At 48.6% G+C, this 26065-nt stretch overlaps 1 protein-coding gene across 1 annotated transcript in view; it reads left to right on the top strand.

Moving 5' to 3' along the window:
* Positions 1-26065, top strand: part of PTPRU (protein tyrosine phosphatase receptor type U) — a 622411-nt gene that overhangs the window by 405889 nt on the left and 190457 nt on the right. Inside the window, exons 11-13 of the mRNA XM_084815602.1 lie at positions 3067-3169; positions 7956-8229; positions 18820-18856. Coding sequence (XP_084671728.1) covers positions 3067-3169; positions 7956-8229; positions 18820-18856 — 414 coding nt within the window. The remainder of the gene's footprint in view (positions 1-3066; positions 3170-7955; positions 8230-18819; positions 18857-26065) is intronic.

The raw sequence follows: 26065 nt of genomic DNA, 5'->3' as shown, positions 1-26065 counted from the left end.
AACAAGGGATTAATTGGGCTTCATTAACAAGCCATACAGTACTTAGGGCTGTTTGCTAATGTCTTGTGGTGTAGCTATTAACAGCGCTGAATGGCTTGCAATGTTTTTTAATGGGGGCACAGGAATTACAAGCCAGCAGGAGGTGGACCTGAGTGACTACTAATTATTCAGGGCATGGAGGCTCTTTGCAGAGGGAGAGTGAGGGCAGGGGTTGTTTGGTTGTTGATGGGCGGGTTTTTTTTAAGGAAATGCTTTGCTGTATCAGCTGTAGGATGGCAAGGGTGGGCTAAATGAGGTCTGTGTAGATGCATTTCCACATTCCAGTGACCTGCTGAGCTCCTTTGCCCTGTGGTTGCCATTGATAGTGGAACTGGGCTCTGTTTTAAGATCAGAGGAACATTCCAGGTCCTGGGAATCTAGATGCATTTACCTCCTGGTAGGAATGTATGAGAAATTTGTTTCAGTTCATTATTGATCAGGATTTACCCAGTTCACACCTTCCAGACTGAACACCGACTCAAACAGAACCTGCGGTCCAAGTCTGTACGTTTCTGAGCTTGCAGTGCGATTCATGGACCCCCCAAATGCGTTTGATCGCACATGTACGTTTGAAAAATGCACATGAAAAAATGTGTACTTTGGGGAAACGCGCACAAACAAGCTGTAATCAGTGGGAGAAGAATGTGTCCATTTAAGAATATGCACAATTGATGCACACATCTGGAAAAATACACACAAAAGATTGCATGGGTTTTCATGTGAAAAGAAAACACCCCCACAAAGCTTAGAATCTGATACAGACTCAAATCAGAATGAGCTTCAAGATGGGATTCAGAGAACTTCAGCAAGCTTTTTGCAGGGAGGGGGGTCATTTGCAGGGGGAAGGGGATAGGGATGGCATGGGCACCCAACTGGGTCTGGGAATCTGTCAGACTACCCCCCCCCTCGTGCTGCTTGCCTCTCAAATCCAGCTTGGTGAGTTTCTGGGACTTACCGGACCCATCCACTCATGCCTGGCAGCCTCCTGTCCTCCTTCCAAGCCACCACCTTTTACACAAGATGGGACTGTATATTTTTGCATATTTACTATTGTGCACAACAGCAGCTGTAAAGGGCCATCATTTCCGGCACATTAGAGGCTTCTCCTAATGTTGTGGAAATGGCCCTTTATGGCCACCATTGTGTGCAGCAGTAAAATATATGAAAATATAGAGCCCCATCTTGTGTAAAAGATGGTGGCTTGCATGGCGGAGCAGGCAGTTGCAGTGCACTCCCAGACAGCTCTCTGAGCCCTCCGGGGGCTCGCATAGCCTTGCTCGGACAGGCGAGCGGCAGCAGGGGCTGCTCCAGGGCCCACCAAGCATGGACTCTGGTGAGTCCGTCCATCCCTTGTTGTTGTTCAGTCGTTCAGTCATGTCTGACTCTTCGTGACCCCATGGACCATAGCACGCCAGGCCTTCCTGTCCAGCGCTCTCTCCTGGAGTGTGCTCAAGTCCATATTCATTGCATCAGTGATGCTATCTAGCCATCTCCCGTCCATCCCTAGTGGGGGATAAAAAGAGAGTGCCCATGGAGATAGGGATGGGAGGCTGACTTTCAGTTAACTTTCTGGAGGTGGACAGGAGGACTTCGCTTATGTTACTTCAGCAAGGTGCTGGTCTCCCCACCTCCCCCACACACTGTTTATTAACTTTGCAAAAAAGCCTTGGGCATGGCTGCCTGGAGCAGGTACGAAGCGCGACAGAATTCCCCAAAGCTGACACATTTTCTGATAGGGGTGGCCACATATCAGGGCTGTTGTTTTTTTGCAGGACCGAGGTGGGGAACATGTGGCGTGCAGGCCAGATGTGGCCCACGCTGCCCCCCCATGCCGCCAAATTTGGCAGTGACAAAAAAGTAAAGGCAGTGCTCCAGAGATGTCAACTGAGCTTTGCTCCTCACTCAGCCCAGGCCGTAACCTGACATCCTCCAGATATTCTGTAGTACAATTCCCATCTGCCCCAGCTAGCAGGGCCAGTGGCCAGGGATTATGGGAGTTACTGCCCAAAATATCAAGAGGGCACCACATTGCCTATCGCTGCCCTAAGACGAGGAGAGGCCCTTCTCTGTGTCCCACTTTCAATGACTACAAGAGACAGGGTCTTCTCCATGGCTGCACCAGTATCATGTAACTTCTTGCCCTGTGGGCCATGGATGTCCCTTCTCTGGCTGTCTTTCTCCAGTAGGAAACATCATTTTCATAATTCCATCCAGCTTTTGCCTGCTAGTACCTACTCTTTTATGTAAAGCAGCCTTCTCCGACATGGCACCCTCCAAATGTTGTTGGCCCACAACCCCCATTATTCCTGACCATAGTCCATGCTGACTGGGACTGATAGGAGGTGTAGTCCAAAACATCTGGAGGACATTCTGTTTGGGAAGACTGATGTGAAGGTCATATTTTATCTGTGGCCTCTGCTTTTCTTGTATTTGCAGTGTAATTTTGTTGGGTTTTAATGTTTTTTTATGACATTGTGATTTTAAATGGTTGCAAGCTGCCTTGAGTAGTGCATCGGCACTGGAAGGTGGGATAGACATCTCTAAAGAAGTCAAAAAACAAACATGGATCACTCCAGTTCTATTTCCACACTCTAGCCCGGCTTTCCACAACCTGGTGCCCTCCAGATATTTTGGACTACAACTCCCGGCATCCCTGATGATCAGTCATGCTGGCTGGGGGATGATGGGAGCTGAAGTCCAAAGACATCTGGTAGGAGAAGCTGGGGAAGGTTGGGGAAGACTGCTCTAACCGATAGGCCACATTCATACTAAATGGGGAGGGGGGAGGAAAGAGGAAAATATGCAAGTTCAGGTTACCAACTCTCCTACTGGCTAGATTTTATTTATTTATTTATTTATTTACAAATAAATATATTATATTATATTATATTATATTATATATTATATTATACTTACTTATTTCATTTCATTTCTGTACCACCACATAGCTGAAGCTCTCTGGGTGGTTCACAACAATGGATAAAAAATTCAAGAACAGCATTATATGTGTTTTGGCTTCATTTGCAGCTCCCAGCTTTGATTATGGGGACATGCCCTCCCCGCTAGGAGAATCAGAGAGCACCATCACCGTCCTGCTGAGACCAGCACAGGGCAGAGGTGCCCCTATCAGGTACAGGAGATCCTGTCTAAAGAGCCTTATTTGATTTTTTTTTTTTTTAATAAGACAATGCAATCCCCTATCCTCAACGGAATGAATTGCATTTTTTTCCTTTTGTTTCTTTTTTTTCCTTTTCTTATCCCCTCCCTGTTTTTAAAAATTAATTGCAGCTTTGTGACTGTGTGGGATTTGGATCAGGACTGCAGTGCTGGGAGAGGGTTTAACTCCCCCCCCCAGTGTCATTTTCTGAATTACTGCTGCCTTTAAACACACACACACACACACACACACACACACACGGCCTATGTTTCCCTGCAGGGGAAAATATTCTGGTATCATACCTATATATTTTGCTTCACAGATAACATGGCGGTGGGATTAAGCAGAAAAAAAAAATATGTGTAGGGCAATGTGTTAAAACCCCCTTTTCAGAGCTGTGGCCCTTGTCTGAATTAGGGATGTCCATTGCTGGAAATCCAGTTCTCTTTTTGGCTCAGCGGAGTTCTGCAGCATGTTAGACTGGCTTTGCATCTGTGAGCCAAGCTGCAGGCTATTCCCTGAAGTCCATGAACTTTTTTGTGCATTTGGGAGAAAGTTCTGCAATGTGGGCAAATGTCTGAGCAATTTGCGCAAATTCAGCCATAATTTATGCACAACTGGCTGTAATTTGGGCAAATTGCTCAGCAATTTGGGTAAATGCAGAACCTCCCCCCCATTTGCAAAATTCCTAAAAAATCCACAAACTGGCCTGACACACTGCAGATCAATTTGGGTGCTGCAGCGGGGATGGGGGGGAGGAAAACTCATCAAATCCACCCCTCCAAACAGATTTCCCTGCCAACCCTAGTTTGAATCCCACCCTCACCCAGCTTCAATTAACACTTTTTAGCCTCAATCTTGGGTGACTGTGATCTACAAGCTTTAGTCAGGTTTCTGACTACTATTGGGCAGTGGTCCTCTTTTTAAGGCTGTTTTATTGGGAAAATGTTTGATTTGATTGATTTTATTTAGGGGTGGGGGGTATTTTTCATCCCAAAGGCTAAATTGGCTCCAGACAAATGCACAGTGGCTGTGAGCACATCCGAAAGTAGTTGGGGCCACAGCCCCGCCCCCCACCTCCGAACAGGAAAACTACATTTTCAAACATAGAATGTGCACACTTTTCCAAGTATGAACCCCAAAAGGGTGCTTTCCCCTAATGGCTTAAGCATGAAAATGCAGGGGTTTTTTGTGTGTGTGTGTGTGTGTGTGTTCACTTTTGGATGTGTGCAATTGTGCAAGTGTGCATTTTGGGAAGTGTGCACTTTTGAACATGAACGCAAGCTCTGGATATAGCAAACATTTCCTGATAATTACGCTCGTTTTTGCATTTGTGACTGCGAACAGGACATGTTTGCATTAGGGATGGCGGAGAATTCCTCCGGAGTCCATGGCAGAATGGACTAACCCCCATCCACCACCCTGGGAAGTTTGCCTGGACAGACCCTACCTGCCGCCGTCCGGGTCCGGGTCCGTCCGGTGAGTCCGCAGCCGTCCGCTGCCAGTCTGCAGACACCATTTGTGTCCCTGCTCTTTTCGTGATAGGCTACGTAAAGATTTACGTAGCCTATCATGGCAAAGAGCAGGGATGCAAATAGCTTACACTACGCCATTTGCGTCCCTGCTCTTTGCCGTGATAGGCTACGTAAATCTTTACGTAGCTTATCACAAAAAGAGCAGGGATGCAAATGGCGTCCGCTATGCCTGGCGCCTTTTACGTCCGCAGACCGTCAGTGGGCGGAAGTCTGGCTGCAGACTGAGCCGGATGGTGGCTCTGCGGATTTGCCACAGAGCGGAGCTGGCTGGGGAGGATTCTGGGGGGAGGAAGGGATTGCCTTCCCCCCCATGGACCCCCAGGTGGACTGGTGAGTGGGGTTCGTACACCCCTAGTTTGCCTGATTTGCGAACAGGAACAAAATTCTTGTACATCCATCACTTCCCTAAATGTCAGTATACCTACCTACCTAACTACCTACCCCCACACAGGTTCCTCAGGGATGGATGGAGGCCAAATGATGGCTTTGCACCTTGACCGTGTGCAGCTTAGTTCTTGCTTGCGCACAAAAACAGCAGGCTGGCACTGAACTGGACCAGACTGAAGCTTACTCTCAAGCTGGGCTGCAAACCTGTATTTCATTGTCCTGCTGGGATGTTGTCATGAGCTATCCACATTCAGAGCGAAAACAGAGCTGTGAAAGATTTGGTTTCCAGCTCATCTCTTTCTCTTCTCTGTAATTAGAATCTGTGTTTCTCAGAGTTGTTGAACAAGACATAATTCACCTCCCCCCCCCCACGTTTCTCCCAAACACCTGCCTTGTTCACGGAGAGGAAGGTTTGGCTGTAATTTCATGCATTTTTTAAGGAGTCGCTTTTTAAAGCAAGGCTTATGTCTCTCCGTCAGAGTATGAGATCTGCCTGTGAATCCTGCCAGGCACTTAAACACTTCCCTCTGACATGCTGCTATTAGCCTTTCTGATCATGGCTGAGGGATGGGGCAACTCGCAAACAGCTCCTTTAATTACAACCTTCAGAAGGCCAGGCTTGATTTGCGACCTTGGCTGTTTCTGGGCGTGCCTTGCACCCACCACTTGCAGTATCGAGACTGAAGAGAGCTCCTGCCGCTGCTGGTTTCCTGGAGTTCTCGCTTGGATGAGGGATCCAAGCAGGTGTATTTGTGCGTATTTTGCACCTGCTAGGTACGATTCCTCCTTCCTTGAGTGTTGGCAGCGACGAAATACAAGAGACGCGGGAGCAAAGCCAGTCATTCAGGTTTGGCAGCTGCCTCTTTCTAAGACTGCTTAGCCAAACCATGCCTCCTCTTCCCTCGTGAGCCATTCCTGAGACCTTGATTTGAACAAAGCCATGAGGGGGCAGGTAGCGCATCTGCTTTGGTGAGTTATTGAAGTGTGCTGGATCTTCTGCCAAGAAGGGAGAACATTTTTAATCCACGGGCTTGCAAGTCAGTTACACAGCGAGTTGATTCAAGTCTAGGCAAACCTCAGGAAGCCAGGAGCCCTGTGGCTTCATCTAAACATGCTGCTACATTAACCTCCAGTAATCATGCACCCCCAAACAGGGGGTGGTTTACAATAGATCTGCTTGTATGGCCAAGCAAAAGGGCCTCTCCTAATTCACTGCTCTATTTGCAGTGGGGGAGGGCATTTCAGCAATTGCAAGGGGGAGCAACATTGTCCACAAGGTTCATGGGTGGGGGTGGATTGTTGGTGGTGGAGGTGGGAAAAAGTACTTTCCCAATTATTCTGCTTTATTTTTAGTACTGCTGCAGGCAGCAGCAGCAGAACTCTGGCTGGCCATTGGCTGTCACCTGCCATTTTTGTTTCCCAGAATCTCCTGTCCATTACACTGTTGTACCACATTCTTTAAGGAAAACATGGCAGTCATTTTCTCCCCAGAATGGTCTGGAAGAATGTTACGTCTGGGGCATTCTGAGGGTCAGACTACACATTATGTTAATTGCATAGAATGCAGTTGAGGACAATCACTCTTTTTTTAATCTAGAGTAAGTGTGCACAGAGCCCATTTCAATCAGGGCCATCATGCACTGAGAGATGAAGATTAAACCCCCCCATTTCCCCCCAAATTGCCCCCCCAGGGTTAAAAAAGGCCTCTTTTTTCCCTTTCCTTTCCCCTTTTTTATTGCGGTGAAATCATGGTGGTGAGGAGGTTTAATCCTTCCCTTCCAGTGCATGGTCTTCCTGATCCAAATTGGAGCTGCACACACTTACTCTTTTGTGTGCGTGTGTACATACATACATGCATACATATCCTACATGATGTGCAATTATTGTAACATGCAATTTGACCCTGAGAAACAGAAGTGTTTCTATGGGCATCTACGGACAATATCCAATCCTGCCTGTCCATGTGTGGCCCCCCCTGCTGCTTCCATTCCATGCGCAGCCAGCCCCACAAATTCTATTGTGCAAGCAGCCCCCACTGTTTGCACCATGGCAATTTTGTGCTTCTGGGGGAAGCCCCAAAACACGTGGAAGTGAGGCAGGTTGGCAGAGCTCCCTTATGCAAGCTGTGCTGACCTGCCCCCTTCAAGAAACAAGCATTTTGGCCCTTTGTAATGTAAAAATGTAGCTCAGGGTATGCCCACAGATCTCTCGGTGGTTTACAGTCGATCTCCAAGTGTTTCTGACTTTAATGAGAGCAAGGGGATTAAGAAAAGCAAGCAACCTTCTGCCACAGCTGGCCTTCAGCTAGTTGCTTATCCCTCAGCCTGAGTGTTCCTCATCTGTAAAACAGGAGCACTAGTTGGTTGCTTTTGACCAAGTCTTTGTTCAGCTTGCTGGCTAGTTTCAGAGTGATCCCTGATCTATGAATCCCTGATCTGCGACAATATACTTCCCAGTGTATGGTTCATGGGCCGCAGTAGATATTTGATGCTGCCCCCTGAGCCACCATTTTGTGTCTGGCTCTGGTTGGAAGACCTCAGCGCTCAAATAAATAAATTCTGCAAGCCTGAAGTCTTCCCACCCATGTCCTAGGCTGCCAGAGAATCAATACTGAAGCAATACAGTGGTATTGCTGTGTCTTGGATCCATACTTCTATTATCCACACCTTCGCCCTGGATTTTTCTTTAAGGGATTGTAAAAGCAGCAGAGGTGAAGATGTTTTCCATTTGTTGCTATGATGTTTTAGAGCATTCTGACTTAGTATGGGCTCCATCTGATTTTGCCTCTTCCTTTTTCTCTTTCTCTCCCCAACCTATTTTCCTGATCCTGTTCCCAGCACATACCAAGTCATTGTGGAAGAAGACAGGCCCAAGAAGATCAAGCGGGAGGTGGCTGGTCATGAGTGCTTTCCAGTGCCGCTCACCTTTGACGATGCCATTTCCCGGGGCTCAGTTCACTACTTTGGAGCCGAGCTTCCACCCAGCAGCCTCACTGAAGCCAAGCCCTTCACTGTAGGGGACAACCAAACATACAATGGCTACTGGAATCCACCACTAGAGCCCAAGAAGGCCTACCTCATCTATTTCCAGGCCATGAGCAATCTCAAAGGGGTGAGTAGCAGCTGGTTGGAGTAAACTGGGCTTTGTTGCAGTCCTGGCTCAATAGGGAATACAGTTTCTCTCATCCTACTCTTTAAAAAATATATTTATTCTATCACGCTCTTACATGCATGTTGCAGTGGTCTCCAACCTAGAGATGTGAGAATCATCAACAGCTGAGCTCACAGAAGTTTTCCAAATTCCATCTTCAAGCTCGTTCCAACTTGAGTCAATATCTGTTTGCAAGCGTTGTTTTTTCTTTTCTTTTCGCATGAACATCCGTGCAGATCTCCATGTGTATTTTTTCAAATGCACACAGCAGTTGTGCATATTTTTAAATGCATGCTTTCTTCTCCCATTGATTAAGGCATGTTTGTGTGCATTTTTCAAAAGTACACATTTTTTCATGCACAGTTTTCAAATGTACACATGCTGTGGAACACATCTTTTTTTTTTTTTTGGTATGCAAACCACATTGCAAGCTTGGAAATGTACACACTTCAAAAGCGGAACGTGTTCTAGTCTGTGTTCGGGCCAGAAGGTGCAAACTGGGTAAAATCCTAATAAAAAAATGAACTGAAACACATTTCTTGTACATCCCTACTCCAGTCCACGGTGAAGTCCACATCTGGTTAGCTTCGTAAAGAGACTGCAGTAGAAGGGAAAAAGTGATCCCAACATTGCAGCCTCTTTTCATGTAGAGATGGCTGCCAACTTGCACAGCTTTAAGGATTAGACAAATTAATGGAGAATAAGGTTATCAATGGCTACTAGTCATGATGGCTATATATTATCCCCAGTATCGGAGGTTGTTTGCCTCTCAATACCAGTTGCTGGGGAACACAAGCAGGAAGGTGCTATTGCAGTCAAGTCCTGCTTGTGGACTTCTGGTGGTTGGCTGCTCTGTGAACAGAATGCTAGTTTAAATAGACTTTTGGCCTGATCCAGCATAGCTCTTCTTATGTTCTTAGTCTGGTTGGCTTCTGTACGTAAAAGTAGGGTGGAGTATTTAGGGACAGACACGTCTGGCAATTTCAATTTCTTATTTTTCTGATCAGTTAGTTCAGTTAGTCTCAAACTTTGTGAATTTCTCCAAGCTTAGGTCTGGTTTGTCGCAAACTTCAAACTTTTTTTTTTTTTAAAAAAGTTTGCATGAAAATTCATATGCGTTGTTGTGCAAATTTCTCCTAACACATACGTTTTGTATGCCGTTTTTGCCCCATATAGACATTTTCTGCAAACAAATTCCTGAATATAATGCATTTTAACATTATTTTCTCTAATGTACACATTTGTGAATGGCTTTTTGGCTGGAGAATGCCACTGCAAAGTTAGAAGTGCACATTTTGAAGGATAATCAAATTTTGGTCCGCAGTGTGGTTCAAAAGTACGTAATTAGATAGGTATGCATTCAAACACAAACTGAATGAATTTTCCCCCCATCTCTGGGGTGTGGGTGTGGGTTGGGACTTCCTTTGCTTCATACATGCACAGCAAATGCTCCACCCCTGAGCTACCACCTTTCTCTCGACCAATCCATATGTCATAAATGTCCAGTTGCATCTGCTATGGCCTCTTCCTGTTGGTGCAGATAAACCTCCTTGCCTTTTCTAGCACTGGGCCAGAATTTGGGCTGGACTGGATAGGGAGAGGGAGCCAGCAAGAAACATCTCAGCAAGACACTTGACAAGACCGAGGCACTTTTGGTGGGAGACGAGGAGGTTGGGGGATGTCAACCTGGTGCTGAATGGGGTACGGCTACCCCTGAAGGACCAGGTCCACAGCCTGGGGTCATTTTAGACTCGCAGCTGTCCATGGAGGCTCAGGTGTCAGCTGTGAGCCGGACAGCGCTGTACCAACTCCATCTGATATGGTGGCTGTGCCCCTACCTTCCCGACCATCTGCTCCCATCAGTAGTACATGCCCTGGTCTCCTCTCATCTAGACTACTATAATGCACTCTACGTGGGGTTACCTTTGAAGATGGTTTGGAAGCTGCAGCTGGTGCAGAACGCGGCACCTCGCCTGATTAAAGGCAGCCACTGACGTGATCACATCACTCTGGTGCTGAAGGAGTTGCACTGGCTACTAGTTGTTTTCCAGGCCAAATTCAAGGTTGGTTTTGACCTTTAAAACCCTATATGGTTCTGGCCCAGCCTATCTCAAAGAGTGCCTCCAGCAACACCAGACAGGCTGCTCAACAAGATCAGCCTCAGATGGCCATCTGTCTGTCCCATCAGCCAGGACAGCTAGGCTGGTGAGGACGAGGGAGAGGGCCTTCTCTGTGGTGGCCCCCACTCTGTGGAACTCCCTCCCTAGGGAACTCCACCATGCCCACTCTTTAATGAGCTTCCGCCACACATTGAAAACCTGGTTGTTCAGGCAGGCATTTGGGGTGGGTTAGGATATTTTTAGACAATGTTTTAAAGTGTAATTTTACTGTTTTAAATTGTACTGTTGTACATCATCCAGAGTGGCCAGGTGACCGGCCAGATTAAGAAATTCAATCAATCAGTCAATCATTCTGACACCCACCCTTCCTTGCAGTGACTCATTCCATCTGCTAATGCAAGGAGATGTCTTCCGGGGGCTCTAAGCCCTGAGCTTCTCTGTCCCCCATGGCTGTCCTAGTGGGCTGTACTGTGCCAATCTGTGAGGCGATGAAGCTCGCCCTTGCCTTGGCAGCCCAGCTTTCTCTGCAGAAAGAAATAGGAGCTGATTAACATGAGTTTCTGTTCTGTGTCTTGGCCAATTTCTTTCAAGACAACCGCTGGAGCAATTGGCACTCCTTCAGGAGAGTTCTCGATGCCTCGAGTTGGCACATTCCAGCAGCTCCCATCTGACCAACTTGCGGGGTGGAGGGTGCACAGGGCAATCTCGTGTGTCATGCCCTGAGAGGCAGACACCTGCCAAGTTCCATGGATGCATTTCTGCTCACAGCGGTATGTTCTTGGAGAGGTGGCAAAGGAGCAGGAAGTGGTGCTGCTTTGAGTAAATAAGTCCATGCAAATTGGGGACACAGGAAGCTGCCTTACACCAGGTCGGACTGTTTGTCTACCTAGCTCATCATTGTCCATCCTGATGGGCAGTGGCTCTCCGAGGTCTCTGCCAGAGGGTCTGTTCCCATTGCCTGCTACCTGATCCTAATACTTGAAGATGCCAAGAACTGAACCTGGGGCTTTCTTCATGCAAAGCACACGCTCTACCCCCAAGCTGTGGTCCCTGGACCAAATAGTCAGACTCTTTTCTTCAGCAGGGGTGCTGCATCGTGTGCTTTCCGATCATAGCCCTAAGTCCAGTGGTGGCTCTGAGTTTGGTGGGGATGTGCATCCATTCTGGGTTTCAGCCAGAACCAGCCAACACTCTGAAGGAGCTATCCCAAGTGCTGAACCCTGCCTTCCACTGGTCTGAGATGCCCCACCCCTGGCCTAATAGCAGGGCTATCCCTTCCTGACAGCTAATAGCTTTCTTTGGACAATGGATGTGCTGCCCTTCCAAAACTGCCCCCTTTTAGGGGCTAGCCACCATGCTTGGCTTGTAGTGAGGGCTGATAGCTTGCCAGTTTTGACTGGTATTGCCAGATTCAGAATGGTTCCTTACAAATCTATGTGGTTGCATTTGGAAGTCCATGTCTGATCACGCCTGGTTTTGTTTGAGTTTTTTTTTAAGTATATCATAGAGGTGGAAAAGGTGCAGAAAATAGCAACTGAAATGATCAAGCACTTGATGCACGTTCTGACTGAGTTCAAGCTAAAAATATTGGGGTGGGTTTTTGTTTTTTGATGACATGTCTGTCTAGACATGTCATCTTAATAAGAGGTTGATAAAATGATGCAGAGCATGGGGAGAGTGGCTACGAGAGAAGGGTGTCTGTTTTTTGCCCCACTTCCCATAACACCACTGGGCAGTGGATTCTGGACCAAAGAAAGAGAAAGCATTTCTTTGCATAAGACATAATTATCAGTGCCTCAGGATGTGGCACTGGATCAGTAGCTTACATGGTTCTGCAATGGGGTTAAACAACCAATGCATGGAGGGTTAGGTCTAGCAGGGCGCAATCCTGTGCATGTTTAGATCATAGAATCATAGAATAGTGGGGTTGGAAGGGGCCTACAAGGCCATCGAGCCCAACCCCCTGCTCAATGCAGGAATCCAAGACAGAGCATCCCTGACAGATGGCTGTCCAGCCTCGTCTTGGATGCCTCCAGTGTGGGAGAGCCCACCACCTCCCTAGGCAGAGGTAGTGGGCTCTCCCACACTGAGATGGACATGTCTGGGGAATGTTGGGAGTTGTAGGACTTGTTTTCTGTCTAAACATGCATAGGATTGCATCCTCAGGGACTATGGGCCCTGGCAGCTGAATCGAGATGATCAGAGTCAGCTTATCAGTCACCTTAACAGCAAACTTGGGTGGTCAGTGCTGACAGAAATCAAGCCAAAATAGCCCCACTGAGAAACAGGAGGGAAGCATCAGCATGCTCAGGGGAACCCTGAGATTTGCAGAAGTACCGAAAGAACGTGACTCAAACAAAGCCCAATATGGACTGAAGCATGCTCAGTAGCCAGTAAGTGTCAGTTGGAAGAGAAAAAATAAAATAAAATAAAAAGTGTTGGGGGGGAGTTGAGCGGTCTCCTTGATCTCCTTACAGTTTATAGCAAGGATGGGGAACATGTGGCCTTCCAGATATTGTTGGGACTACAACTCCCACCATCCTTCACCATTGGCTATGCTGGCTAGGTCTGATGGGAGTTGCAGTCCAACAACATCTGAAAGGCTTGCATGTTCTCCACCCCTGGTTTATATTGTCCTGGTGGGGGCATGGCTGGTTAGCTAGAATCCTGAACAGGAACACCCTTGCAGGAAGGGGAGGATATGCTGCAACATTTTGTTGCAGTTCCCACTTATGATACTGAATACAAGTTGCTTGGGTTGGGGGTAGCTGCAGGGGAGGGTTGTTACCTCCATACCTTGATTGTGGGCTTCCTAGACACATTTGGGCAACCACTGTGGGAATCAGGATGCTGGAATATATAGAGCTTTGGTCTAATCCAGCAGGACGTGTCCCATGACTCAGTTTCTCTCTTGCATGAACTCGGGTTGGTCATGATTGACAAAGGCTTTCGATTTCATGGTCCATCTGCAGGGAGAATGGAACAGCTGCAATGGGGGATGCCTTGGAAAGATTTACACTCTGCCTTGGCGTCCTTTCTGGCCTCATCCTTATTAATGCAGTCTGGTTCTTGTGGACCTCGGCATCCAAATTTTCCAAATGGCACAACAAGGAATACTCACACAATAAGTGGAGAATATGCACATGAAGGAAAATGATGCCCGTTTGTTCCATTTTCATTCTTCCATCTGCAGCAGAGGCATTACGAGCACCTCATTTGGCAGGTGCCTGGGTAGAGCAAGGAAGTCCTCTGGGAATCCCTCGGGTGGATGAGATTGAGAGGGAGGAGCAAAACAATGTGGGGAAGAAAAGAAGGGACAAATGGTTCCTCATCTTGGCAAGAGAGGCTTGTCCAAGCCTCCAGCCGTGCTTGGGTTTCAGGCACTGCTAAGCCTCCTGCCGGTCTGCTTCTCGGGGCTGGCTGGGGAGCTCTACCAGCCTCCTGGGTTATATTCTTCATCAGCAGGCCTTAATCTCTGGGAATACAGTGCCAATCTGCATGGTCTTTTGCAAATGTGCCTGGGATTACAAATGACAGAATTACAATGTAAGCACCAGTTTGTAAATAAATGTTTATCCCGGGGGGCGGGGGAGAGAACCTCAAGCCCGGAGGCCAAATTTAGCCTGCCCGGTATCCCTGTCTGTCCTTCTAGGGTTTTCCAGATAGCCAGTTCTGGAAAATAGAACTCTGTATGTCACACAATCTGCTCTGTGCCCTCTGAAGCTAGCTGGCTGCCCTCAGGTGTGCTCCCCCCCAACCAGCAATCATTCGGTAGTTTCCCGGCTTTCCTGCAGATTTCCCCCCCCCCCATTCGAAAAGGTTGAAATTAGTGCTGTGCTGAAAATTTCTCCCACATTTTTTTTGGAGGATTCTCATTCAATTTGATAGAAGATAAATTGCTTTTGAAAGGAAATTCAATACTGAGGAAATTTCAGAGAAATTCTCAAGGGTTGAGTTTGGGTTTCTTGGGCTTACTTTACTTAGGAGGTGGCCAGAATGAGCACAAATGTCCTGTCTTTCATTGAACAATCATTTCTTTGGCAGCCTGTAGCCTCCTCAGCTCCCTACACTTCAATTAAAGCCCAGTTTAAGGCATTATGATGTAATTCCTCCCACGGGCCTTTTTCAGATCAGGAAGTGCAGGCAGCCTGGGAGGCTAGCCGTGGGTAGGGGAGCTCAAGAACTCCACCAAAAAGAAATTCAGCATAAACTATAGACTGCCCTGAGAATGAGGCAGAACAATGGAAGCCCCTTTCATGTTGGAAGAAAACTTTCTGGAAATTGGGGGACAGATTTTGGCCAAGCACTAAGTCCACCTCATCCCTGGACACTGCCCCCCCCCCACATACACACTTACATTGTGGAGGATGCAAAATGGGGGCCAGCCTGCCAACAACCCCTCAAAACCTTACCCCAAACAAAAGAAGCTGTGCTACAAACCCTGCCAATGTGGAGTCCAACCTGTGAGAAACTGGAGAATTTCTTCTTCCCCTAGATACATTCAGTGAAATTATCTCCCAAATTTCTCTACCCACAAATGAGGTGGAGAATTTTGAGAGGCTGTCTGCACACAGCTCTAGTTGAAAGGCCTCTCCTAAGGCTTAGTTACAGGTAGGAAGAGCTTTAGCCTCAAATTTGCTCATGTTTTGGGCCCACCCCTTTTGCCTTTGACCATGCCCTCTTTTGCCTTCAGCCCTGCCCATCACTGGAAGGCAGCCCCTGAGAGCTTCTCCAAAAGGAAATTCAGCCCTGGAGTTGAAAGACCTCTGGTATCTGAGATTCAGTCTTAGAGATGGGCAAGAAATGCATCCTGTTCAGTCTTTTTTTTTAATGCAAATGTATCAGAAGCGCACCGCCTGAGCCAATACATGAGCTGAGACTGAGCTGCGTCCCCCCTGCCCCCAAATCCTCACTTTGGCAAGCTTGGCAATGTAGTGTATTGGGGAAAAAACTCGCACAAAAATTGTGCCTGTGAAAAGCACATGCAAGATGTGTATATTTGAGGAACATACACACAAAACTGCAGTGCATCAATGAAAGGTACTCAGAAAACCATGGGCACACTAGGAAAAAGTGTGCAAAAATGGTGTCTATTTGGAAGAACACACACAAAAAGCATGAGTTCTGTTAGAGATGTCAGAGAATTCCGCCCGAATTTTACATGGGATCGAATTCTGACAAATCTGGTCCATGGAATCCTCCTCAGAACAGGGCAGCCTGGTCGACCTGAACCGGAGCTCACATGGACCCATTTTTTTTGGTCCACTGAACAGTGGATTTTACTAAAATAACTGTGAAAAGAAATCCATAAATCAGAAATGAAGGAAGAAGAACGCGAACGGCTTTACCTTTTTTACGAGGCATTTTCCAGAGGCTTTCTTTCGCTGGGGCTGAGTTGTCCACGGAAATCCTCCATCTTTTCTGTTTATTGTCTGTGGAGGTCAGGTGAGATCAGGTCAGGTGAGGTCAGGTGAGGTGAGGTCAGGACAGGACAGGTCTGGTGAGGTCAGGGGAGGTGAGGACAGGTCCGGCAAGGTCAGGTGAGGTGAGGTCAGATCAGCTGAGGTCAGGTGACTGGAAGTTACGTGGGGAATCCCTATGAAGGGCTTTACCCTTACAGAGACTGATGGCGGGTGCGCAAAAAGGATTTTTCGGCGGTACTTACGAAATTATTTATGTAAGTTCGGGGAGCCAGAAAAAAATGGGGGAATCCAGGGCATGCGGATGGCGGAATGGGGTTGCCCTCGGCTTTGCGGAATCCTCGCAAAGTGGAGCCGCTCCACGAGGATTCTGGGGGGGAGGAATGGATCGCCTCCTCCCACCACGGATTCCCCACCGAAATGGATGGTGGGGAATCCATACATCCCTAGTTTCTGTGCAAACTTAAACAATCAAAAAAGCTTGCAAACTTATGCAGAAATGGGACAGAATGAGCTAAATCCTGAAAATCTTTGTGAAAATGAGATTGTCCGATCCATTCATCCCTAGGTGCAGTATGTGTGACGCTCACAGTGTCAGGAGCGCCCTAGCTGCCTCTTGTAGTCCCCTCCAATAGCCAACTCAAGACACAGACAAAAAGGAGGCTGAAGAGGCTAGCCTCTGTATACGGAGATTTGCTTTGGGGGCATGGGCCTTAAGGATGCTGTTCACAGTAAGGATGCTGCTCACTCCAGCTTTTCACCTTGATTTTCAAGTGTCTTTATTCCTTTTACAGCTTAATGACTCTTTCAGATGCTAATCACCAGCGACTAAGTAGGGATGGACGAAAGTCACTTACCTGTCCTCGAAGCTTTTCGTGGTGGGGGGGAGGTGCTTTGCTGCTCCCCCCGTGAAGTTCAGGCCGGGGGGGGAGGCTTCCCGCCTCGCCCGGCCGAAATTCAGGCTGGAGAGGAGGCGCCTCGCCTCGCCCGGCTGTGAACTAAAAAGTTTAAAAAAAAAAACGCCCCCGTGATAGGCTACGTGACGATTAACATAGCCTATCACGGCTAGATCTGCAAAGTCAGCCGTGATAGGCTACGTAAATCGTCACGTAGCCTATCACGGGTGACTTAAAAAAAAAAAAAGCGCGTACGCAAATGGCCCCCATAGGGAGCCGCCATTTGCGTTCCTTATTTGGTCGCTGTAGTCTACGTAAATCTTTACGTAGACTACGGCAAAAATAAGGGCAACGCAAATAGCATTGCCCGTATTTTCGCCATAGTCTACGTAAAGATGTACGTAGACTACAGCGACCAAATAAGGAACGGGAATGGCGGCTCCCTATGGGGGACGCCATTATCCGTACGCGCTTTTTTTTTTTTTAAGTCACCCGTGATAGGCTACATGACGATTTACGTAGCCTATCACGGCTGACTTTGCAGATCTAGCCGTGATAGGCTACGTTAATCGTCACGTAGCCTATCACAGGGGTGTTTTTTTTTTCCTTTTCTTGGAATGGCGGCGGCGGCAGCCGGTCGAAAGACCGGCTGCTGCTCCCGCCCTGGACGAAGACCCGCCGAACCGCCGGCCAGACCCGCCGCCGGGAGGGACATTTGCCAAAGGTAAGTCCCGTCCCGGGGGGGGGTGCGGGGGGCAGGGGTGTGTGGAGAATTTCTCCCCAAAACTTGTTCGGGGGGCCGAACACGTTGGCGCTCGGCCCCCCGAAGTTTCGGGGAGAAATTCTCCGCCAACCCTACGACTAAGCAAGGAAATGCACTAGGGTAGTTAGCAGAGTAGCCTAAGCTCCAGGTAAGGCAGTTGGTCCCCATTTGAAGAGGAAGAGCGGGAACAGTCTGAACTTACGGGCTATGGAGAGCCCCTCCCTCTTACCCTTGGGTCCTCAGGACACGACTGTTGTTTTAGCGCCAAGCAGGCAGAGTACCTTCTCTTGGTGCCCTCCATCTGGCGCCGCTCCCTGCATCTGCGCCGAGCGTACAGCAAAACCCCCTCCCCCGCTCTCTCACTGCCAGGGTCACTATCTCTCTCAGGAATGCAAGCAGGAGGAATCTCTCCCTGCTGCTGTGCCTGTGAGAGATGAGCAAGCTCCTCTCCCATGGGTTGTTGCTCTTCCTCAGAACCAGAACTGCTCTGGGGCTCTATGGGCTCAGTTTACACCCTGACACACAGATGAAGCTGTCATATACTGAGTCAGGCCACTGATGTACCTAGGTCAGGAGTTGCAGTGGATTTCCAGGGCATTAGGCAACGTCTTTCTTCCCAGCCCTTCATAGCTTATTTATATTCTTCTTGTTCTTTTGTTTTTTTTTAACCTGGAGATATTGGGAACTGAACCCAGGAATTTGGGCATGCAATGTATGTGCTCTCCTGTTGAATGACAGCCCCTTTCCTAACCTATGGGCCAATCATAAATGGCTGATGAGGCTAGCCTTTGTATACGGAGATTTGCTTTGGGGGCATGGGCCTTAAGGATGCTGTTCACAGTAAGGATGCTGCTCACTCCAGCTTTTCACCTTGATTTTCAAGTGTGCACATCGATCACTTGAGAAGCCTTGATGGGTAGGTTTGAGTGCATCTTTTTATTTATGTTTGATGTGGCCTCCAATCACTATTGTGATATGCATAGTACAAATAGGCAGAAAAAGGTCCCATTGTAAAAAAAACAAGTGTGCTTAAAGCTTTGGCTGAGTATTCCCCTCCCTTCTTGCTTATGGAGCAGAGCAATTGAAAGAGTCCATGAGTGTTCATAGGCCAGTAAAACTGTGTGTGATGTAATGGTTAGAGTGTTGGACTGGGACCCAGGTGTTCCAGGTTCTGGTCCCCACTTGGCTGTGAAGCTCACTGGGTGACTTTAGCCCTACCTCAAGGGGTAGTTGTGAGGATAAAATGAGGGAGAGGATCATGTAAGCTGGCTTGGATTTCTTGGAGGAAAAAGGTGGGATATAAATGTAACAAACTTTTTTTTTTTTTAACTGCCTATTTTTTCTTCTCTCAGGAAATGAGGCTGAATTGCATCCGAATAGCCCGGAAAGGTGAGCATTCCTCTCTATGCACTTTGCATATTCTTGTTTGTTGTAGGGGTGTACAAAACCTACTCACCAGTCCGCTGGAGGGGGTCCACAGTGGGGTGTGTGATCTGTCCCTCCCCCCGGAATCCTCCTCAGCCAGCTCTGCTCCACGGCGAGTCTGCGGAGCGGTTGCCCGGGTCCATCCGCAGCCGGACTTCCGTCCACTGTCGGTCTGTGGATGCAAATGTTGTCTGGTGTAGCGGACACCATTTGTGTCCCTGCTCTTTGCCGTGATAGGCTATGTAAATATTTACATAGCCTATCACAGCAAAGAGAAGGGACATAAATGGCATCCGCTACTCCGGACACTATTTTCTTCCACAGACCAGCAGCGGACGGCAGCGGACAGACTGGACCCAGCCGGTAGCAGGTGGGATCCGTTCCAGGGAAGCTTCGCGGGGTGGTGGAGGTGGGTGGTCCATTCCGCCACAGACTCTGATTCTAAAGAATCCAGCCTCATTGGAGTCCGTGGCGGAATTCTCTAACATACCTAGTTTGTTGTGATGTCCTACCATGGTGCAGTTTCTGCAGGGTGGCTGATTTTTCATGAACAAACCACCCTGAGAACCCATGGCTTGTTCAGGGTGTCTTGTTGTCAGGGTGTCTGTTTGTGACATCTGAACCTGGCACAGTGGGTTCTGTGTGGCTTTTTCGAAGGGTCTACAGAGCAAGAGCAGTGGAAATCCTGGCTGCTCCTTGCAGTACCCTCCACCCCTCCTCCTCTTGTTCAGCACTTCATTTGACAGTGACTGGCGTTATCCACTTGTGAGCTGAGTTAACGCAGCTCAGTGGGCTTGAGTAGGTGTCAGGTCCCTTGGTCCTCTCCATTGGCAATCACACACTCCAAGGCACCAGGCTTCAGGATCGCTACTTTATTAGTTAGCTACCAGCTTCCTTACAAATGCAGATCCTCTGAGACTCTCAGGCAACAAAGGAAAACAGCTACTCCACACAATTATGAATATCAATAAAGGAGCAAAGTGGGAATCAGAGACGTTGCTGGCTGTTTGAACAAGAACTTGCTAGCCAGAGTAGCTTAGGGGGGAATGCCCCTACCTTACAGTTGTGCCCCCCTACAAAAGCTGTCATGCATAATCAACCAGGTGGAATGTCTGAGCTCCGCCTCTAACTTTTCCTGCTTCGCTCAGTGCCGGACTCTAGCATCCCTCAGGTCATACCCCGCACTCTCGACCTCCTCCGAGACATGGGTTGTTACAGGGGAGGAAAGGGGAGGGCCTTCAGGTTAAGCCATCTGCAAGCTAAGTTCCTTGGAAGAACGCCTATCCATATCTGAGCTCATGAGGGAGGACACCTCCCCCAGTTCTGGCTGTTCCCAATCTGAATCTAAGCTTCTAATTATCTCCACGTGCTCAGAATCATTCCTGACAGTAGGCATGTCACGGACAACCGACTGGGTGCAGGAATCCATTGGGCCCCCTCTGCCCACAACCCCTGGACTGTGCCCACCAAGATGTTGTCCTTGCTCACCCCATGCTCGTGCCCGCTCACGCCCTCCCGGACTCACTGCGATCCTGTCTGGAGAGAGCCCACCATTTTCCTGCCTTTGATTTCTATGCAAATAAGGAAGTTAAAAAATGTGCATATTTAAATATGCACAGTTTGGGGCTGGGAAAGCTTAATGTGTGCAATATTAGAGGTATAATCCCTCTAATATTGTGCTTATTGAGCTACGCGCATTTTTTAAAATTTCCTTATTTACATAGAAATCAAAGGTGGGAAATGGCAGGTGCTCACTGGACAGGATCGTGGTGAGTGTGGGCAACTCACCCAGCTCATAGGCGGCCTGAGTGCAGGTCTGGGGTGGGAGTGCAAGTGGGGGCACTGCTTCAGTGGGCACCTGGAGAAGCCGAGCAGGGGTGAGTTCTCACATCCCTAGGCATGCGTAATTGACTTACTTGTGGATAAGCATGTGCACCCCCAATTCAGGGCCATGGAGATTCAGGAGGAGGACTGAAGCTTTCTCCACTGCTGTTTTCTTGCTGAAATTCTCCCCCCACCCCCAGGCAGGGAAGGTAAAAAAAAGGAAAAGAAAAACGTTCTTTCCCCCATTTTTTTAACCATTCCACCGGGGGTGGCGGAGTTGGAAACAAGTTGCAACAACCCCCAAAGCGGCTGATGGTCTGTTGGCACAATTGTGGGTTAGCAGTTGAATAACCAGTCCATGGCAGCTTGTTCGTTGGACTCTTGGATGAACCGGGCACCCGTGCCATCCATACTCCTGCTTATATTAATCCATAAGGCATCCTATGCATTGGGCTGGTTTGCACATCACAATAAACCATCTTGAGAACAAGCTGCCACGTACTGGTTATTCAACCGCTAACCCACAATTGTGCCGACAGACTATCAGCCTCTCTGAGGGTTGTCGAGCATGGGTCCAGCAGCACACTAGTGGGGGCAGGGGCTGGGCAGGTTCCCATCCATCTCTAAGCAGAAGTATAGGTCCCTGCCCCAAAGAGCTTACAATCAGAGCAAGTCTTCTTGAGCTCAGTGGGACTTTCTTCTGAGTAATCCTACATGCATAGGATTGTGCTGTAAGTCATAGTTGCACCACACTGTGGCCACTGTAGTTTTTAATTGCAGCTTTTGTGGTCAGTGTAACTCAAGCACATCTGCAGCATAAACAGAAGGAGTTGGAATCCAATTGGTCAGATAGATTACTTCCAAACATCCATGGCTCATCAGCCAGGTAACAGTTTTCACAGCAAATGTCCTCCATGTCAGGGTGGACACTGAGCCCATAGAATCTCAAAGTAGTTCTGATTCTGAGGAAGAGCAGTCGCTCCTGGGAGGGGAGCGCGCTCCTCTTTCCCAGGGCCAACAGCTGATGGAGATTCCTCCCACCGGCATTCCTAGCTTAGATAGCAGTCCAGGGAGTGACAAAGCGTGGGAAGCAGACTTGGTGGACGCGTGACGCCGACGCAGAGAGCGGCGCCAAATGGAGGGCGCAGAAAGGAGGCATAGTGCCCGGTTGGCGCGCAAACAACAGCTGTGCCCAGAGGATCCAAGGGAAAAGGGGAGGGACTCTCCCTAGTCCTTAGGTTCAGGGGTCTGCCAGTAATTCCCTTTCAAACGGGGACCAACTGTTCCAACTTAGGACATAGGTACTGTACTGCTCATATCTAGTTGCTAACAGTAGAGTTGTTAAGTTGTAAAAGAGGAATAAAGCTTTGAAAGGAATCCCTTTGTCTGTGTCTGGACTTGGCTACTGGATTAGACTGAGAGAGGCCTCCAAGGAGCCCTTGACACTGCATAGGAATTAGGGATGTTAGAGAATTCTGCCACGGACTCCAGTGAAGCCGAATTCTAAAGAATCCGGCCCCTCGGAGTCCGTGGTGGAATGGACCACCCACCTCCGCCACCCTGTGAGGTTTCCCCGGAATGGATCCTACCTGCCACCAGCTGGGTCTGGTCCATCCGTTGCTGTCCACTGCTGGTCTGCAGAAGCAAATGGTGTCCGGTGCAGCGGACGCCATTTGCATCCCTTCTCTTTGCTCTGATAGGCTACGTAAATCTTTACATAGCCTATCACAGTCCACTACGCCATTTGCATCCCTGCTCTTTGCCGTGATAGGCTACATAAATCTTTACATAGCCTATCACAGTCCACTACGCCATTTGTGTCCCTGCTCTTTGCCGTGATAGGCTACATAAATCTTTATGTAGCCTATCATGGCAAAGAGAAGGGACGCAAATGGCGTCCGGCATCTGCAGACTGGCAGCGGACGGAAGTCCAGCTGCAGATGGACCCGGCCAGCAGCTCTGCAGACTTGCCATGGAGCGGAGCCGGCCAGGGAAGATTCTGGGGGGAGGAACGGATCACCTCCCCCCCGTGGACCCCCCAGCAGACTGGTGAGTGAGTTTCGTACACCCCTAATAGGAATACTGGTTGATTTCTCCATGAGAATGTCCACACATCTCTAATCTAGGCCTAAAAACATAACCTTCTCTAAAACAAACAGCAATGTAGTTGCTTATCTATCTGTCTGTCTGTCTGTCTGTCTGTCTGTCTATAGAGATGCTTTTGCTCGATAGCAAAATACTTCAGGCTCAAACTAGAAGTTAATTCCTCTAAGGCACCATGATAATCCATAGACCTAGATAGCTGCAGAAACATTTGTTTTGGGTAAAACAGCAAACAAATTAAGAATAACAAGGATCTAAGAGGAGAAAAAACTTCTGTTTTGTAAAGTTGTCTCGTACTTGGGGACCCCTTTTACCTTGCCAAAATACATTAAAAAAGCCAGCACACAAACAATTAATTTGATCTCCCAGGGGGTCCTGGATATATTTGGTATTTTATACTTGAGCTGTGCATAAATGGCCTCTCAAAATTCTCCAACCTATTTGTGAGCAGAGACAATGGTGCAGCTAGGTAATTTTAGACCCTGGACATAACTGACTTACCAGGGCAGTGCGGCAGTGGTCTTTAGATGGTCATGGTAGTTGTGATGCATACAATTAACATTTCTCTTCCCCGCTCTGCCCCCACCCTGCCACACGCACACAATTCCATACCTTGTGATCTGCTTCTACATTCCTGATACGTCGGGGAGGGGAAACAACAACTCCCAAACCATTTGCTAAATTTGAGCAACACAACAGAAAAAAAAAATCTGAGCATATGCAGTTCTGCATTTTAAATGCACTTAAATCATAGCACCATCATGCCTCCAGGAATAAAATGGTGTTTGCTTCTGCTGCCCTGATGCCAAACACATTTGCTTGGGAATAAGCACCATTTCGTTGTAGAAAAGGACAAAATATGTGAAAAGCAAATATAATAAAATGAGCATCTGTATCTGTGTACATGCCCAGCCAGCCAGCCCCTGACTATAACATTCTCCCACCCCCCTTAAAATAAGAAGAAAGGATGCTGCGGCTACCAGCATCAGCCGGGGGGTGATGGCAGGCATATTTGCCACTGCTCCATCATCTGCTGGATGATGTGTGATCATTTGGGGGCACAGCTTCTCTTTTCCCCTCTCCCCCTACCCCCAGCCATGGTTACAAGTGGCAGTAGCACAGCAACTGTGTTGGCAACCTGGCCACCATTAGGGATATACGAAAGTCACTTACCTTTCTGCGGATTATGTCCATGGTGCGGGGGAGGCGTTCCGTCCCTCCCCCCGGAATCCTCGACGGGGGGGGGGAGGTGATCCGGTCCTCCCCTCTGGAATCCTTGACGGCCGGCTGTGCTCCACCACGGCTCCACGGAGCAGCCAGCCAGGCTCAGGCCAGGGCCGTCCGCAGCCGGATTTCCGGCCGCGGAGGGCTCTGGGTAAAAAACACACACACACAAGTGTATGCAAATGGCAGTGGCTACGGCCGCCGCCATTTGTGCTCCTTATTTTTCACCGTCTTAGTCTACGTAAATATTTACGTAGGCTAAAACGGCAAATCAAAAAGGGACGCAAATAGCGCCCACTACGCTATTTGCGTTCCCCTTTATTTTCGCCGTAATAGTCTATGTAAATATTTATGTAGACTAAGACGGCCAAAAATAAGGAATGCAAATGGTGGCGGCCGTAGCCGCCGCCATTTGCATATGCGTTTTTGTTTTTTTTAACTGGGATGTGATAGGCTACGTAAGTCTTTATGTAGCCTATCATGTCTCTGTAAAAAAAAAAACCAACAAGACTGCAAATGGCAGCGGTGGCAGCTGGTTGGAAGACCAGCCGCCACTGCCACTGCTGCCGCTGCCGCTGGAGCCACCGCCACCCGGAACATCCGCCCCAGGTAAGTCTTGTCCTGGGGGGGATCCGTGGGGGGGTGGGGGTGGCAGGCTGTTCCACCACAGATTTCGGGGAGCCGAATGCACGGGCATTCAGCCTCACCGAGATCCATGGCGGAATTCTCCGACATCCCTAGCCACCATTTTGTATCTTCCACAGTGCTCTGGACCTAGTGTCATTCCAGGGTATTTATTGAGGGCTGAGATGGTAGATACCACAAAGAAATGGTGGAGGGCACTGGGAGAAAATTCTGCCCTCTGGCCTTCTTTTTCTGGAGTGGCTGAGGGTAGGGATGGTGGAGAATTTCTCCCCGAAACTTCGGGGGGCCGAGCGCCAATGTGTTCAGCCCCCCGAACAAGTTTCGGGGAGAAATTCTCCGCCCCCCCCCGCCCCCTGCACCCCCCCCGGGACGGGACTTACCTTTGGCGAATGTCCCTCCCGGCGGCAGGTCCGGCCGGCGGTTCGGCGGGTGTTCGTGCGGGGCGGGAGCGGCAGCCGGTCTTTTGACCGGCTGCCGCCGCCGCTGCCACCATTCCAAGAAAAGAAAAAAAAAAAAAACGCCCCCGTGATAGGCTACGTGACGATTAACGTAGCCTATCACGGCTAGATTTGCAAAGTCAGCCATGATAGGCTACGTAAATCGTCACGTAGCCTATCACGGGTGACTTAAAAAAAAAAAGCGCGTACGGATAATGGCAGCCCCCATAGGGAGCCGCCATTCCCGTTCCTTATTTGGTCGCTGTAGTCTACGTAAATCTTTACGTAGACTACAGTGACCAAATAAGGAACGTGAATGGCGGCTCCCTATGGGGGCCGCCATTAGCGTACGTGCTTTTTTTTTTTTTTAAGTGACCTGTGATAGGCTACGTGATGATTAACGTAGCCTATCACGGCTGACTTTGCAGATCTAGCCGTGATAGGCTACCTTAATCGTCACGTAGCCTATCACGGGGGCGTTTTTTTTTTTAAAAAAAAAAATTGGAGTTCGTGGCCGGGCGAGGCGGGAAGCCTCCTCCCCGGCCTGAATTTCGGCCGGGCGAGGCGGGAAGCCTCCCCCCCCAGTCTGAACTTCGCGGGGGGAGCAGCAAAGCGCCTCCCCCCCACCGCGAACAAGCTTCGACGACAGGTAAGTGACTTTCGTCCACCCCTAGCTGAGGGAAAAAGAACCATCTCAGAACTCTTCTCAGGAAAATGTTGTCTAAGGCAGTTTTGGCTCAGCTCTATAATTTATACGCATGGCTGGCAATATTAGCTGAGTAACTATGTTCCTGGCAGTCACCGAAAGCTACTCTTGTGAGTAAAATTGATCAAGGAGATATTTCGGTTTTTTTCTCTCTCTCTGGCTCTTGAAATTTCGACAAATAACTAAATGCTCCATCTTTCTGGGGGATTGAACTTCAGAGCCTTGTGTGTTTGA

This window comes from Heloderma suspectum, chromosome 10 (assembly GCF_057233095.1).
Source record: "Heloderma suspectum isolate Gila_16-S chromosome 10, 16-S_ref, whole genome shotgun sequence".
NCBI lineage: Eukaryota > Metazoa > Chordata > Lepidosauria > Squamata > Helodermatidae > Heloderma > Heloderma suspectum.
Note: the sequence above shows the minus strand (reverse complement) of the source record. Positions and strands in the feature narration are given on the sequence as shown.